General features: G+C 45.1%; 1 protein-coding gene across 1 annotated transcript in view; it reads right to left on the reverse strand.

Annotated features, from left to right (window-relative positions):
• Positions 1 to 15,109, reverse strand: part of lcor (ligand dependent nuclear receptor corepressor) — a gene marked incomplete at its 5' end in the record, with an annotated part of 64,209 nt that extends 49,100 nt beyond the window's left edge. The window contains one exon of the mRNA XM_079999570.1: positions 15,013 to 15,109. Coding sequence (XP_079855696.1) covers positions 15,013 to 15,109 — 97 coding nt within the window. The remainder of the gene's footprint in view (positions 1 to 15,012) is intronic.
• Between the last annotated feature and the right edge of the window lie 1,441 nt (positions 15,110 to 16,550).

Raw genomic sequence — 16,550 nt, forward strand, 5'->3', positions numbered from 1 at the left:
ACGCACGCACGCACACGCACGCACACGCACGCCCTGCGGCGGCCTGCTGCTCCGAGGTGAAGGACCAGTCAAACGCAGAGGACACATTTGGTTGGAGCTACTAAATAAAGAACCTGATGGAGAGGTATTCCACACACGGCCCTCCATCAGCCCCAACGCACAGCGCAAGATTTGGAGGAAAAAAAAAAACATAAACGAAAAAATAAATCAAGCAACAGGGACGGGAGCAGTGCACTAACTGATTTTCTGGGGGGGGTTCAAAGCGAGGGGGAACTTGCACGCTTGGTTTTTATTTTATTTTCCGGCTGCACATGACATAAGATCCAGACGGCCGTCGGCGCGGCAGCGGCGTGAACTCTGCTGCCAAGTGTGTAATGTGGTTATCCAGAGCAGTTTCACACTCCACCCGGTCGAGGCGCAGACAGTCTGCAACTCAAGAGCTTAGCGTACGTTCTGAGCCGCAACACTCCCACACACAGGTGACCAGGAAATGCGGCGTCGGGAGCCAAAGTCGTTAGATCCCACAGTCATGATTCCATCCAAACATCGATGGAAGCAAACACCAGAAATGTCACTATATAGGTTTGTTTTTATTTTTTATCTTTTTGAGAAAGATTAACTGTATGCCCACATTGTTATCTGATGTCCAGTGTAAATAGTCATCTCTCCTTCAAATAGTCGGTTTGTAATATCCCACTGTTATTAGTAGACTGTTATATTGTTATTATTATTATCATCATTATTATTAATAATTCATTACACTGAACTACACTACACTGTTATTAATACACTCTTGTTATCATCATCATTATTATCAGTATTATTATTAATAACTGTTATTATTACACTGTTATTATTATCATCATTATTATTATTAACTAATTATTAGACCGCACTACACTACACTTTTATTACTACTTTTATTATTATCTCCATTATTATCATTATTTTTGTTATTATTAATAACTGTTATTACACCTCACTACACTGTTATTACTATACCTTATTATTATACTGTTACTATTATAATAGCACTTGAACTGTTATGACTACACTGCTATTTTCATTATGTTATGATCAAACTGTTATTCTTACACTGTGATAGTGGCATGAACCTTTAAAACATTTCTTAGGACTTTCTCTTATGTGCACTGCATGTCTGTCGGAGGCGTTCCCGGTGGAAAATCCCGGATCGCTAAGCACGGAAACAAACATGTGCACGTGGTGCTCCGTGCACGGGGAGGCCCAACCCCTGGTCTGTAAGGAGGTCAGCAGGCCCCACGCCGCTCCCACATAACACCCAGTGTGTGTGTGTGTGTGTGTGTGTGTGTGTGTGTGTGTGTGTGTGTGTGTGCGCGCGCGCGTCACTTGTCATCATATGATTTTCACATGAAGCCAAGTCGGTTATAGTTTCAAAGACAAAGAAATTGATTCATATATCTGTTCATATATAGGTCAATGCTCTGCTAATGGGTGGATGAATGGATGAATTGATGGGTGGATGGGTGTGCAAATGAAGGACAGAAATTCCCCAAAGCACAACCAAAAAGGCAGTGGGTAGGTGCCATGCTCAAGGGTAAACCCCGTCCCCACCCCTGCGCATTATGGGGCCAATTTATGGAGGTGACCCTGAGAGGCCGAGCCCCATTATAGAGCCAAGGCCAAGATGCTTAATACATTTAATAGGTCACAACACACACACACACACACACACACACACACACACACACACACACACACACACACACACACACACACACACACACACACACACACACACACACACACACACACACACACACACACACACGAGAGGTATGATCAAGTGGGCGTCTTAACTCCCTACAAACGACACACGCAGTTCAGTTCATTTGAGAAAGCTCTTCTTTAATCCTGCGACCACACAAAGCGCTTCACAGTGCACACCCCACATTCACACACACACACACACACACACACACACACACACACACACACACACACACACACACACACACACACACACACACACACACACACACACACACACACACACACACACACACACCAGCTCAAGGACACTTTCACGCAGCGCTAGGGGGAGGCGGGAATCGAACCAAGAACCCCCCCCATGCACGACACCGACTCGCTCAGCCCGCCGGCGTGGCGGTGAGCCCGCCGCTTTGTTTCACCAATTGAATGCTCTGACTCCTCGAGAATTCAACTCGGCAAATAATTGACCTGCAGAGTGCGGTGCACGATTAGGAACGGGAGCGGGAGCTGGGCAGAGCGTCGCTGCACAGCAGCCGCTCAGCCGTGCTGCAGGAAACACAATTCTACATTTAAGCGGGATTCAAATATTTAAGAAAAAAAAATACGCAGACACTGAAATCGCCATCGGAGTGTGTATTTATTTATTTTTTTAACAAATAAATAATTGATTTTAAATGTTTCGCCTAACATAAGAAAATCAATTCACATGTGATGAGCAAAACCGTTTAACATGAGTTCATCCAGTTGCTGCACAGTGAACGCACACGAGAGGAATGTTCCCGGTGACGGTGTTAAGTCGCCGCGCCTTTCACCACAATGTCCAGTAATTCCACTGCTGTGGCCATGAAAGTGGGAAATAAGCCCGACCATCACTGACAGAATGTCCTCTAGTGCAGAGGCTCCGACTGTTGGCCCGTGGGCCGTCGCCGGGCTCGCTCTGATCGGAGCTGTGGAACCGTGAGCAACGCGGACATTATAAATAACATAATAATGAATATTATAAATAATAAGAAGAACAAAAAGGAGCTCTGGTATGGGAGTCAGTAGATATATCAGATATAATCAGATATATAAATATGCAGCGTTAACCTCAAAGTGCGTCAGTAATATTTCCTTCTTGCTTCATGCCATGTGTTGTTCACTTCCACTTCAGCGGTGCAGTTGAGGATGCATCCATTTACCCATTTATTCATATATCCATTTATTCATTTCTCGGCCGGACATCGTTATCGGCCGATGTTCTCTTCGGTGACGGCCACCGACCTCACGACAAATAAGACGACACTGAGCGATGGCAGCGGGCGATGTTTGCCCGGTGTTCCCCCACGCGTGGGAGCTGATGGTGCTCGAGGTGGTGGCGCGGTTGCTCCTGTACGTTGTGCTCCTCTTACGACGAACACTACTATTTCCGCCTGACTCCGGTGTCAAAAAGACGAGTAAAAGCCAAGCTCCACCGCTAGCAAAATGTGTCCGCAACGACAGCAAACCTTTCGGAGTAGATCCAAAGTGAAGTCATCGTTCCTTAAGTCACGCAACTACAACCACGCCGAGAAAACCGTGTTGCTCCACCTGGACGACACCACCCTCAAAGGAGAACGAGGACTCGACGAGCCGCTCCGACGGGACGAGGGCGGAGCGTGTTCTCGGCACGCGGGGCTAACGCTACACCCTGTAGGTGTGTACACGAGGAGTGACGGGGCGACGGGAAGGACAAACGGGGTCGAATCACAGCTGGGACTACGGAAACCCCGGAGGGACAAAAAGGGTAAAATTGCGATGACTTGTATTTGGAATAACGGAACCAAAGGAAGGACTGAAGCAGGCTTCCTGAGCTCCTCCCTCGTAAACATCATTACCGGCTCACTTTTCAACCCGTGTCATCTCTGTCGATATCACGTCAATGTATAATTAACACAAACATGTCTACGGCGCCCAGGTATAATAACGACCGCCAAAGCATATTTGGCGACCCATTTCAAAGTTTTTAATTTGAAATATTTTTTTTTTCCATCCGTCTGAGAGAACAACGCCATCCGTGACGGATTTCAGGAGACGTGAACGCGGCTCTCTGCAGCGCTCCAAGCAGGAAGTGATGTTGCGTTCGCTGAAACTCGGAAAACATCGGTCGCGGCATTGGCTCTTGGCCAAATTGTTATTTTGAACATCGTATCGGTATCGCCAGAGAATTTCAGTGCATCCCTCGATACGATACAGAGATAGAGAGAGAGAGAGAGAGAGAGAGAGAGAGAGAGAGAGAGAGAAAAGCCCTTCTGGATGGTGTTAATATTAGATGAAACTAGATTTAATAAGAAAACGCTCTCTAAGCCTCCACACACACACACACACACACACACACACACACACACACACACACACACACACACACACACACACACACACACACACACACACACACACACACACACACACACACACACACACACACACACTTACACACTTACACACTTTATGGCTGAATCCTTGAACCCTAAAAGCCCAAAACATCTTGTGCTGCAGACGGTCCAAAGGTGGATGGAGCTGCTGATACGACCAGAGGCACAGAAAAACAAAGATGGCCGCCAGCAAACCCACTTAGAAATCTGGATTTGGGATTTGGGACACCTTTAAAAAGATTATCTTCCGATTTTTAACAACTTTTTTTCAGCAAAATTCAAATTTTCCAAAGTGTTTGGGATGAGAGTCGTGAGAGAGCGATCAGATTCAGACAGAAAACAGCAACAACACAGACCTGTGTTGTGTGTGTGTGTGTGTGTGTGTGTGTGTGTGTGTGTGTGTGTGTGTGTGTGTGTGTGTGTTGTGTGTGTGTGTGTGTGGGAGCATGCTGTCAGGGAGGTCGCTCAGTGCGAACTCTGGACTCATGATCAGCGCGTCTCTGTGGCAGAAATACCAACAATTAGGACAAAATTCTTCAAGATTAGAGTGAGCAGGGACGAGCGACGAACCCGGATCTCACACACACACACACACACACACACACACACACACACACACACACACACACACACACACACACACACACACACACACACACACACACACACACACACACACACACACACACACACACACACACACACACAGTCACAAGATAAGGGCCCCTTTGGTCTTTTAGGGATAAACGCATGGACTTGAGGGAGGGAGGAAAGTACGAGATTGTGTTGGGAGCAGAACCGGGAGAGAGGGAGAGAGAGAAGATGGCGAGAGAAGGGGGGAGGAGACGAGGGCTCGGGAAGGGGGAGGAGAAGCGGGGAAGAGAGGAGGGAGGAAAGGGTAAAGCTGAATTGTGCACAATTTTTCCATCTGCTGCGTCCACATGCACACCAACGTGCACACCAACGTGCACACCAACGTGCACACCAGGCCCACCGCTGCACTTCCCTATCACAGTGTTTCTCAACATGGGGTCCGGGGACCTACCCAGGTTCCAGGGGGGTCCCCAGCAAAACAATCAAGAGTTGTTGGCTGGACGTCTGTAAACTGAACGTCTTGGTAAACTGGACGTCTCTGTAAAGTGAACGTCTTTGTAAACTGGATGTATTTGTAAACTGAACGTCTCTGTAAAGTGAACGTCTTTGTAAACTGAACGTCTTGGTAAACTGGATGTATTTGTAAACTGAACGTCTCTGTAAAGTGAACGTCTTTGTAAACCGAACGTCTCTGTAAACTGAACCTCTTTGTAAAAGGAGCGTCTTTGTAAACTGAATGTATTTGTAAACTGGACGTCTTTGTAAACTGGACGTCTTTGTAAACTGAACGTCTTTGTAAACTGAACGTCTTTGTAAACTGAACGTCTTTGTAAACTGAACGTCTTTGTACACTGAACACCTTTGTAAACTGAACATCTTGGTAAATTGGACGTATTTGTGAACTGAACGTCTTTGTAAACTGAGCCTCTTTGTAAACGGAACGTCTTTGTAAATGGAATGTCTCTCTAAACTGAACCTCTTTGTAAAAGGAGCGTCTTTGTAAACTGAATGTATTTGTAAACTGATGTCTTTGTAAACTGATGTCTTTGTAAACTGAACGTCTTTGTAAACTGAACGTCTTTGTAAATTGAACGTCTTTGTAAACTGAACGTCTTTGTAAACTGAATGTCTTTGTAAATTGAACATCTTTGTAAAGCGAACGTCTTTGTAAAGTGAACACCTTTGTAAAGTGAACACCTTTGTAAAGTGAACGCCTTTGTAAACTGGGCATCTTTGTAAACTGAACGTCTTTGTAAACTGAACCTCTTTGTAATCCGTAATGATGATCTGATCACTCCCTGACTCGAGCAGGAACTGACGAGGGACTTTTACATTTTTATCATATAATATGTTGATGTAAATATGCAATACGATATAATTTAAGAATATTTACATTGTCTGATTAAATTGTAATTATTAATATAATTATTAGTATTATTTATCAAACATAATAATGTAATTTAAAAGAATATAACAGGATATAATAATAATAATAATAATAATAATAATATCAAACATCCATTTGAACTGTTTGTGGATGATCGGTGAAACGTCTGTAGTGACAAGGCTGTTGCTCGACCTTCACCTTGACCTCAATGTACAGCCACACACTTTACAGCTAACCAGGGATGACACACACACACACACACACACACACACACACACACACACACACACACACACACACACACACACACACACACACACACACACACACACACACACACACACACACACACACACACACACACACACACACACACACACACGAGCAGGATGTAACACAGAGTTACATCAGAACAGTGTAGTATTTAAGCCAGTGAATCCCAGTCAGCTAAACAGTACTGTGTATTGTATTAACACACACACACACACACACACACACACACACACACACACACACACACACAGATAGTTTATTAATAATAATAATAATAATAATAATAATAATAATAATAAATATTTCACTTTAGTAAAAACTCTCTGTTGGCTACATTAACAGGGAGCGTAACAATAACAGGTTGTTAGGTTTATTTTACTGTTTATTGCACATCCTAAAATAAACACCTTAACTGTTGACTGTTATTGTTTTTTTAATCGCTTATTGTTCATTTTTGGGGTTTCTTGTACTTTGCTATTTTTTTAACATAAATATTATTAATACGGTTACATGTTTTTTTTAACCATTGATCTTGTTGTAAGGTAAACAACATCCAATGTGTTTTTTGTATTCACAGCTGTGTTAAACTGCCAGAAACATGACGTTACCTTTTGGGTTTGGAACATATGGAGGAATAACCTGCTTAGTATTATTTTTTGACATATGAACAAACTTCAATATGTGGAGGTTATTTGGAGCGAGCTCCGGTGTCCATTTCTAAATTGTCTCAGATTTCCCTGTAGCCATCACTCCCCCCTCTCCCCGTCTCTCTCCCCATCTCTCTCACTCTCTCTCCCTGTCTCATCCTCTATTGTGCCACCCCCCACCAGCCTCCTTCACCTCTCTCTCCCTCTCTCTCAAAGCGTCTGATGGAGGGCGGAATGGAGACGGAGGAGAGAGAGAAGGGAGGAGAGGACTCTCTCTCTCTCTCTCTCTCTCTCTCTCTCTCTCTCTCTCTCTCTCTCTCTCTCTCTCTCTCTCTCTCTCTCTCTCTCTCTCTCTCTCTCTCTCTCTCTCTCTCTCTCTCTCTCTCTCTCTCTCTCTCTCTCTCTCTCTCTCTCTCTCTCTCTCTCTCTGGGGACAACATTTCCCAGCATGCACCGGGGGGAGGGGCCGTGGTGCACAGCCATGCCCGGCGGGCAACGGCGTCTTTAAACAAACCTGACCGGAGAAAAACCCCATTAGAGTGCCCGTGCACACACACACACACGCACACACACACACACACACACACACACACACACACCAATACACACCAATACACACCAATACACACACACACACACACACACACACACACACACACACACACACACACACACACACACACACACACACACACACACACCATACACACACACACACACACACACACACACACACACACACACACCAATACAAACACACACACGCACCAATATACACACACACACACACACACACACACACACAGAGCAGGCTAAAAGGGTTGCGCTGCGCAGCCCCAGGCAGGGTATAACCACCAGCGTTCAAGTCCAACACCAGCGCAGCGAACTGTGTTTTTATGGAGACGTGGACGACATCGTTGATCAGACGATGAAAAGATATAAATGATTCCAAAGAAGAAAAGACAAAGGAGGTTAAAACGAGGACGTTTGTCAGGGTGGGTCGCCCTGAAGGACTGAACTATTCAACAAACTGTCCCCAAAACATTTTTTTTTTTTTTTTTTTTTTAATTGTCTTGTTTCTTGTTTATACTTTATTGCCAAATTTGAGGTTCATGTTATTGTTGCCTCTATTGTTTATAAATACATTATTGGGTGTATTGGGCGTATATTGGCCATTTTTTCTATTTTTTGTACTTTTTTAGGGTGACAGAATTCCATCAATATCAATAGTGGGGTTTTTTTAACAGTTTGTTTGGTTTTAAAGTAAACAATGAAATCCTTAACATCCTCCTCGTTTTTTATACACTTTGAACTGTGTTAAACCGTCCAAAAGGTTCGACTGGGATGCCTGACGGTCACATGTTATGGTTGGTAAACACACAGAGCTCAATCACCGTTGTTATTGTTTTGTTTGACGACCACACCCCACAAGATGGCGGACGAACGCTCGCCCCTGCTCGTGTAACGTGGCATTCAGTGTCTACGAGTGTGGACGGAACTGGAGCTTCCCAACACTGCTCAAGCTGCTTTCTATCCAGGAGACCCCTATTCATCAATGAATTACTACGAATTTCTACAAATTACTGTTAATTACTATAAACTACTATGAATTAGTTCAAGTTCGAGGGATTATTTGTCACATGAATTAATTCAAGAAATTGTCACATGAATTACGATGAATTACTGTTAATAACTATGAATTACTATGAATTACTATGTATTCATTCAAGAGATTGTCACATGAATTACGATGAATTACTATGAATTACTGTTAATAACTATGAATTACGATGAATTGCTATGTTTTCATTCAAGAGATTGTCACATGAATTACGATGAATTAATATGAATTACTGTTAATAACTATGAATTACTATCAATTACTATGAATTGTAATGAATTAGTTCAAGTTCAAGAGATTATTTGTCACATGAATTACTATGAAGTAATTCAATAGATTGTCACATGAATTACAATGAATTACTATGAATTACTATGAATTACTGTTAATTACTGTTGATTACATTTTCATGTATCGAATCAAACAACAGCAGCAAATCAGGGCGTCGGCTTGACAAGACAAAACAAAACAAATCATGTCTAATATTTATAACAGCCGAACCCGCGCCACATCCCTCCCTTTCCCCGCTCGACGACGCCGTGCAACCTACACATCGCCAGAGGGGGCGACGGCGCTCCCTGCGACGCGGAGGCGGAGGCAGAGGCGGACGGGGCCGCTTTGGGAAATGTCGTGTCCAGCCCCAAAACTCCTTCGGAGCGGCTTCCGTGAAATCCATATTTCATACTTGTTTAATATCGACCGCCCTGCCTCGAGTGTGTGTGTGGGGGGGGGGGGGGGGGAGCACCGCCCTCTCTGCATCAAGTGCTTAAAAGGCCCATTCTTTTGGTGTGTCGAGTGTGCACACACACGCGCGCACATGAAAGTCAATTCCTTCTCAAATGTGACCTTCAACACAAAAGCCGCAATTACTGAATAACTTGGAGGAATTTAGCGAGGATTGTGACGCGGCCCGAGCAAACATTCCTGAGATGTGGGAAGAGCTCCAGCCATGTGAAGAGAGACAGAAGGAAAACATGGAGAAGGCAACAAGTTGGATCGAGCCGAAAGTTGTTGTTATTATTATTATTATTATTATTGTTATTATTATTTTATATGACGACATTTACTCAAAATGCTATGAAGCCTTCAATAAATGTGGCTCAGGCTGTTCAAAAACAGCCCATAAAAACAACGTTTCTCGACGACAAGGCGTCTTTTTCTTTTAATTCCTTGTTTTGGAGCTATGGTGGTGGTGGTGGTGGTGGTGGTGGTGGTGGTGTAGAGGTCTGATACCACGACGCCAGGCTAACGGAACCCCTTGTCAGACCCCTGTGGCCCCGCCCCGCAGACCCTTCCCATGGCCCCAAATCGGCGCCATCGTCTCCAACTGGTCCTCCACCCTCTGCCTCCGGAGAAGGGACCTTCTCCGCCCGTTCCCAACCCCTGGCCGCCCGCTCCTTTCAGGCTCCGCACCGCACCCCCAACTGCAAGTCATGTATAGCCAGAGACTTTTTTAAAAAGAACATAACGACAGGTCTCCGCCCAGACTCCACCCGTTTTTAGTTACTCCACCTTGCAGCCGAGCTCCAGGGTTCGGATTCACCATTTTTCCCAAGTGTTTTTTTTCTTCCCGAAAACAAATTCTTTTTTTTTTTTTTATATATGCGCAAAATACATGTTGTTAAGAAAGCCCTATGCATGGCTCCACCTGAACTTCAGGGAAATGTACTGCTTCTGTTCACATACGTTCCGAGATTTTCCCGGAAATGTTACGGTCGAGAGAGGGAAAACTTAGGGACGGATCACACACAACACCGGATCCTGTTCCCACATGACGCCGATACGCCGATATTTTCAGTAGATTTGCAGTATTTCTGTGATATCAGGGAAGGGGCTCGGGTCAGTTCATTCACCCCCCAAATAAAACCTCGTGCTGGTGCCAACGTCAGGATCACAATGTGGAATTTTTACACAACATGAACGTTATAATCTTGATAGAGGGTCGTCCAATGGAAGGACGGGGTACAGTAAAGTACAATATCAAATATTACATGTATCAGATATTACATATATCAGATATTTCACATTAGATATTACATATATCAGATATTAGATATAATATATATCAGATATTACATGTATCAGATATTAGATATTACATATATCAGATCTTGGATATAATATATATCAGATATTAGATATTACATATATCAGATATTGGATATAATATATATCAGATATTACATGTATCAGATATTAGATATAATATATATCAGATATTACATATATCAGATATTAGATATTACATATATCAGATATTGGATATAATATATATCAGATATTAGATATAATATATATCAGATATTACATATATCCAATATTAGATATAATATATGTCAGACATTACATATATCAGATATGAGATATAATATATATCAGATATTACATATATCCAATATTAGATATAATATATCAGATATAATATATATCAGATATTAGATATATCATAAATCACTTCAGACGTTCAGACACACACACACACACACACACACACACAGGAAGGTAAGGGAACACTTGCGTAACCCAGTTAGGGACACGAGAGAACAAAGATAAGTTTTAAGGAAATGGGGACTTTGATCACTAACAAAGACACAAAAATAGAGAGAGAGAGGGGGGGGGGGTTTCATTTCCAGAAATGAAAACCTGTCATGTATACTCTGTAATTCATTCCCTTAAAAATAAAACGCCCAAAGCCAGCTCTCTCTCACACACACACACCTTCTGTTGCCAGTCCTTTAGCTCCCATTTTCCCTTTTTCATTCAGTGTGTGTGTGTGTGTGTATCCCCCCTTTTGCTTCGCTACTCCAAATAGTTGTATTATTAGTGTTATCATTTTCAATATGATTATCATTGTTATTTGTATTATCATTATTATTGTGGGTATTAAATGACTAATTATTATTAGTACTGTGATTCCTATGGATGGTGTTTACAGTGCTCTCCCTGATATGCTCCACTTCCTGCTGTTCCCTTTTTGCTGCTGTTACAATGTAAATGTACACATTGTGGGACTAATAAAGGATTATCTTATCTTAAATTGCCACTGTAATTATTATTGCTCTTCTTATTATTATGTTATTGTAATTATCATTTTATTATCATCGTTTTGTTGTATTGTGTTTTTACTCTTATTATTATAGCTGTTATTGAACTCTTACTGTTGTCATTACAATTGTTGTTGTTATCATTTTTGATATTATTATTATAATTATTGTTATTATTTCCATTTTTAATATCATTATTATTATTGTTGTTATTATTATCATTGTTAATGTCATTATTATCATCATGATTATAACTGTCATCATCATTGGTCTGAGAGCTGATGAGGACCTCCATCTGTCCATCGGTGAAACTCTGGGCATCAAACCGTCTGATGGAGGGAGCGATGGAGACGGAGGAGAGAGAGAGAGAGAGAGAGAGAGAGAGAAAACACTCTCTCTCTCTCTCTCTCTCATAATTGATAACATCTAATAACTTTAACCTTTCTGTTTCGGTGGTTGCTCACGTGTCGGTTCGACTCCACACGGGGGGAACCTAAACGCTCATGTTGTGCGCGCACACACACACACACACACACACACACACACACACACACACACACACACACACACACACACACACACACACACACACACACACACACACACACACACATACACATACACATACACATACACACACACACACACACACACACTTTGATTCTGTTAATGTTTGTATGTGTCGTGGAATTCAATCAGGTGTTTTTAATGTGATATAACTCTATTGCGTTAGAGCTCTGTACGTCTCCTTTCTGATCAGGAATGTCAAACAGCGTGTTCCTGCTTTGAGCCCCACAATAGCAGCTTTTCACTTTGGCCAATTTACGCCGGATTTTTTTCCCCCGTTTTGTTTTTTTTTTGTTTCATTTCTAACAACGACAGATGCGCTTCAGCGGCAGAAAGGAGGTTGGATTGGAAACACGAGGCAAAGCAACTAACAGTGGAATCATCTGCTGACAAAAAGGGAAACCGAGACATTGACTGACGCATTCTGATTCTTTGATTTTATTTGGGGTGTTTTTCTTTGGCCTAAATGTTTTTTGGGGAATATCACACATTAGAACAGATGTATTTCTCTAGTCTTTGTTTTTGGGGTAGAAAACATCAGCGCACACGCCTCACACCATTAATGTGATCAGCATCATATGAGGAGAAAAAAAAGTCATTGGATCATTTTCAAAATATGCTAAAATTTGCGTTAAAATCCATCATTTGCGAGGTGTTCCGAACTTGAAAATGAAAAATAAGGAGGCACATTTGAGGTTGAGAAAAGTGAAAAAAAAATAATAATAATAATAAAAAAAAACATATACATACACACACACCCGTCAGGGCTGGCTAGGGACGCGCCACGTCCAGTCCGACAGGGTCAGTCAAACACGTCGCGTGACAACTTTTTTTGCTGCATCGATACAAAAGGAAAAAGTGGCGCAGTTCACGCCTTCCACGACTGATCTACCAGAGAAGTCCGTCTGATACCACGTCATCTGCTCCTGTTTAAGAATTATTTTCCAAATTTCCGAAAAGCATGGATTCCATAAGACACCCACGTTTCCATCCTGCTCATCGGTTCCTAACTTTGGCTTGAATTCACAACATTTTCATGATTTTTTTTTTTTTTTATTATTATTTATCGAAAAAAATCGTAGTTTGTAATTGTATTTTGCTGGCTATTCCATATGAGAAAGAGTAATATTCATTTAATAAAATAAGGGAAAAAGAAACCTTCCTGTCATCGCTGACGGTTTACAGATCACAGCCTAAAAGTGACGAGAATACAGATATTATTATGATTTATTATTTTCTATGCGAATGCGTCCCGCTACTGAATCACCCAAATGATTATAGAATGAGCAACTTGATCCAAATAGAGATATTCAAGTCATGGTGAAAATTCCTGTATTTAATTTCATATCACTATATATATATAAAACCGCAGAAGAAATATATATATTACAATGTCAGTTTTTTACAATATCCTGCAACCCACACACACACACACACACACAAACGCTTTACAAAACAAAGGCATTCTTTTGAGAGGAAGCCCACGACTCCAAGCCTCCATCCCAACTGTGTTGACGTGACCTGCCCCTCATCCTGACTCCACGACTGAGGAGCTGCGGAGCTTCCAGGATCTGACGCCGGACGGGACGGACGCGATGCGCTCGGACGGTTAAGTGGGTGACGGGTCACGCTCGACATCTGGACCCGGACATTTATCCCAAAACACCCCTGCTCCGGGCGACAGGCCGGTAAAAGCAGATTAGGAGGCGGAGAGGTCCGGGGACGGATCAGAGGATGATAATCTGGCAACAACACGGGATTAAACAAAGCTAATGAAATGCCGGGAGCGGGGGAGGGGGGCGGATATGAAAACCCCAAAACAAGGCAAACAAGGTTCAAAAACCACATCTAAATTCTAATGGGCCCTGGAGGACACCCGACCCGAGCGGACGCCTCCAGTCCACTGCAGCCGCCAGCACCACCCAAGCAGATGAATAAACACCACGAGGAGAAGTGTATTAAAAATTAAAAAAAAACCCAAAAACACGCATCACGCAAACTGCGCTCGCGGCTCCACAGCTGAGCGTCAATGTGAATTGGTGCGTTCGAATCCCCTCGGAATCCATCGTTTCGGTGCTGATCCGGTCAAACCGGACCGTTTCTCCAACCACCCCCCCCCCCCCATCACCCCACACACACACACACACACACCCTAAAATACCAAATTATTTCCACGGGCATTTCCCCATTGCAGCAATGCGCGCTCCCGAACGCAGATTTCGAGGGCAGCACCAGCAGGGTGCGCGCGCCCCGGCCGCCCCCCCCCCCCCAAAAAAACCCCTAACACCGTAGCGCGCACGAGCACCGCCGGCGAGCCGTGATTGGCCGAGGCCGAGCACGTGACACGCCCTGCTTACAATAAATAAACAGCCCTGAAACAATATGAAGGAAAATGCTCCTGCGGCGCAAAAAGCCACAAACATTCCCCCAAACACAGGAGCAGCAACGAGGCGCCGCTGGAGAGGAAGCGGAAGAAAAACTCAATAATCCCACGGTTGACAACGGACGTGTCGGCGCGAGGCGGTGCGTGCACGCGCGTTGCCCAAAAAAAAAAAAAAACCCCAAAAAAGAAAAACCACAACAACCCCCCTGACAGCTCCGCTCCGGGGAGAGCCGCAGCGTCCGCCCGGGTCCCCCCCCTCGCACCGGCCCGGGTCCCCCCCCCCCCCCCTCCCCGGCGGGGGGCCAGTCCGCGGCACCGTGCGCGCCGCCCGCGGGCACCGCGCGAGCTTACCTACACAGTGAATGAGCTTGTGTCTCCACGCGTCGAGCTCCTGCCGCACGCCGCGCCGCTCCGCCGTGCACTGCTGCCTCCTGCACGGACTCGCCATTTTCTGTCCGCCCCGCCCGCGAGCGCGCACACGTACGGCGCCCGGGTGCTTCCCTGCGTGTGACGTCACACCTGCTTTTCTTTTTCTTTTTTTTTAAAGGGACGGGGTGGGCGGAGTGCTGGGTGGGGTGGGGTGGGGTGGGGTGGTGGGGGCTGCAGCAGCAGCATCTACCCGAAGGATCCCGGCAGCACCGCCCTCCCTCCCCACACGCACGGCCGGCGCACCGCGCCTGTGCGGGGGGGGGGGGTGTGTTTTGTTTTTTTTGTTTTTTTTACTTTAATGTTGCCAAGAAAGCGCGTGCACGTGGCTGATCCCCCAAAAGGTTCTCAACAGATTTTATTTTTATTTTTGAGCCGAAGCGGAAATGGAGTCTGGGTTGAAATAACGAACAAACCACTCAGATAATAATGAACGTGTCCGTCCCACGCGTGAGGACGGGACACGGGGAATCCATGTTCTCTCATAAGTTGTGGGAGGTGAGACGTGGGTTTTTCTTTATTTATTTTTTGTTTTTTAGGATAATCATTCAAAGTTCGTCCCATCGCGCGTCATGTAACGTCTGCTCCGCGCCGCGTGGACAACGCGCTGGAGCCGCGCGCGGTAAACAATTAGACGCGCACGTGGTCGTCTGGCGTGGAATGAGACGTCCACTGAGGGACCCCGCCACACTGAGGCTCATCCACGCCTGCAAAGACAAACGCGCAGCAGCCTTGGTTGTTGTTGTTGTTGTTGTTGTTGTTGTTGTTGTTGTTGTTGTTGTTTTGGGGTGGTTTTCTTCTGGCTTTAAAGGAAATCAAAGGGCCACGGACGTGTCCCCTTCCGTTTAGCGCCGCGCATGGATCCATTTCACCGCCGCACCGCACCGCGCAGCCGCAGCTTTTATTGTTGTTGTTTTATTTTTTCTTTTATTTTTGCGCATTGGGGGCGGGGGGGGGGGGGGTGGTGCTGACGACATAAATCAAGTTTCCATAAAACTCGCTGGGACGTTTCTCCTAATCACCAGATTGATGCGCGGGACGCCGCGGCGTCATTAAAAGGGACCGGCCGCTGCTCCGTAATCCCAGCGGGACGTGAGACGCCAAGGGCGGCGGCGGCACCGGAGCACTCCGCTAATTAAGTCGTTGAACCCGGGCCACGGCGCTTACCCCGGGGGGGGGGGGGGCGCCCTCCCCGCGGAGGAGCCAATAGGAGGCGGGATTGGATCAAGGTCACGGGGAAGACGCGCAATAGCACCGCGGCTCCTTGGACGCGGAGGGTCCGCGGCACGGACGGAGGCTGCGCGGTGGCGGCGGCGGTGGTGGCGGCTCCGGCCACGTCCTGAGCAGGGATGCAGAGAGAGACCAGGACCCGCCGGCGGTGAAATACCCAACAGGTAAAGAGAAAAGGGCGGATGGGAGGACGGAGGAGGAGGAGGAGAGAGAGACAGGGAGCGTTACCGTGG

Source organism: Zeus faber (assembly GCF_960531495.2).
Source record: "Zeus faber genome assembly, chromosome: 4".
NCBI lineage: Eukaryota > Metazoa > Chordata > Actinopteri > Zeiformes > Zeidae > Zeus > Zeus faber.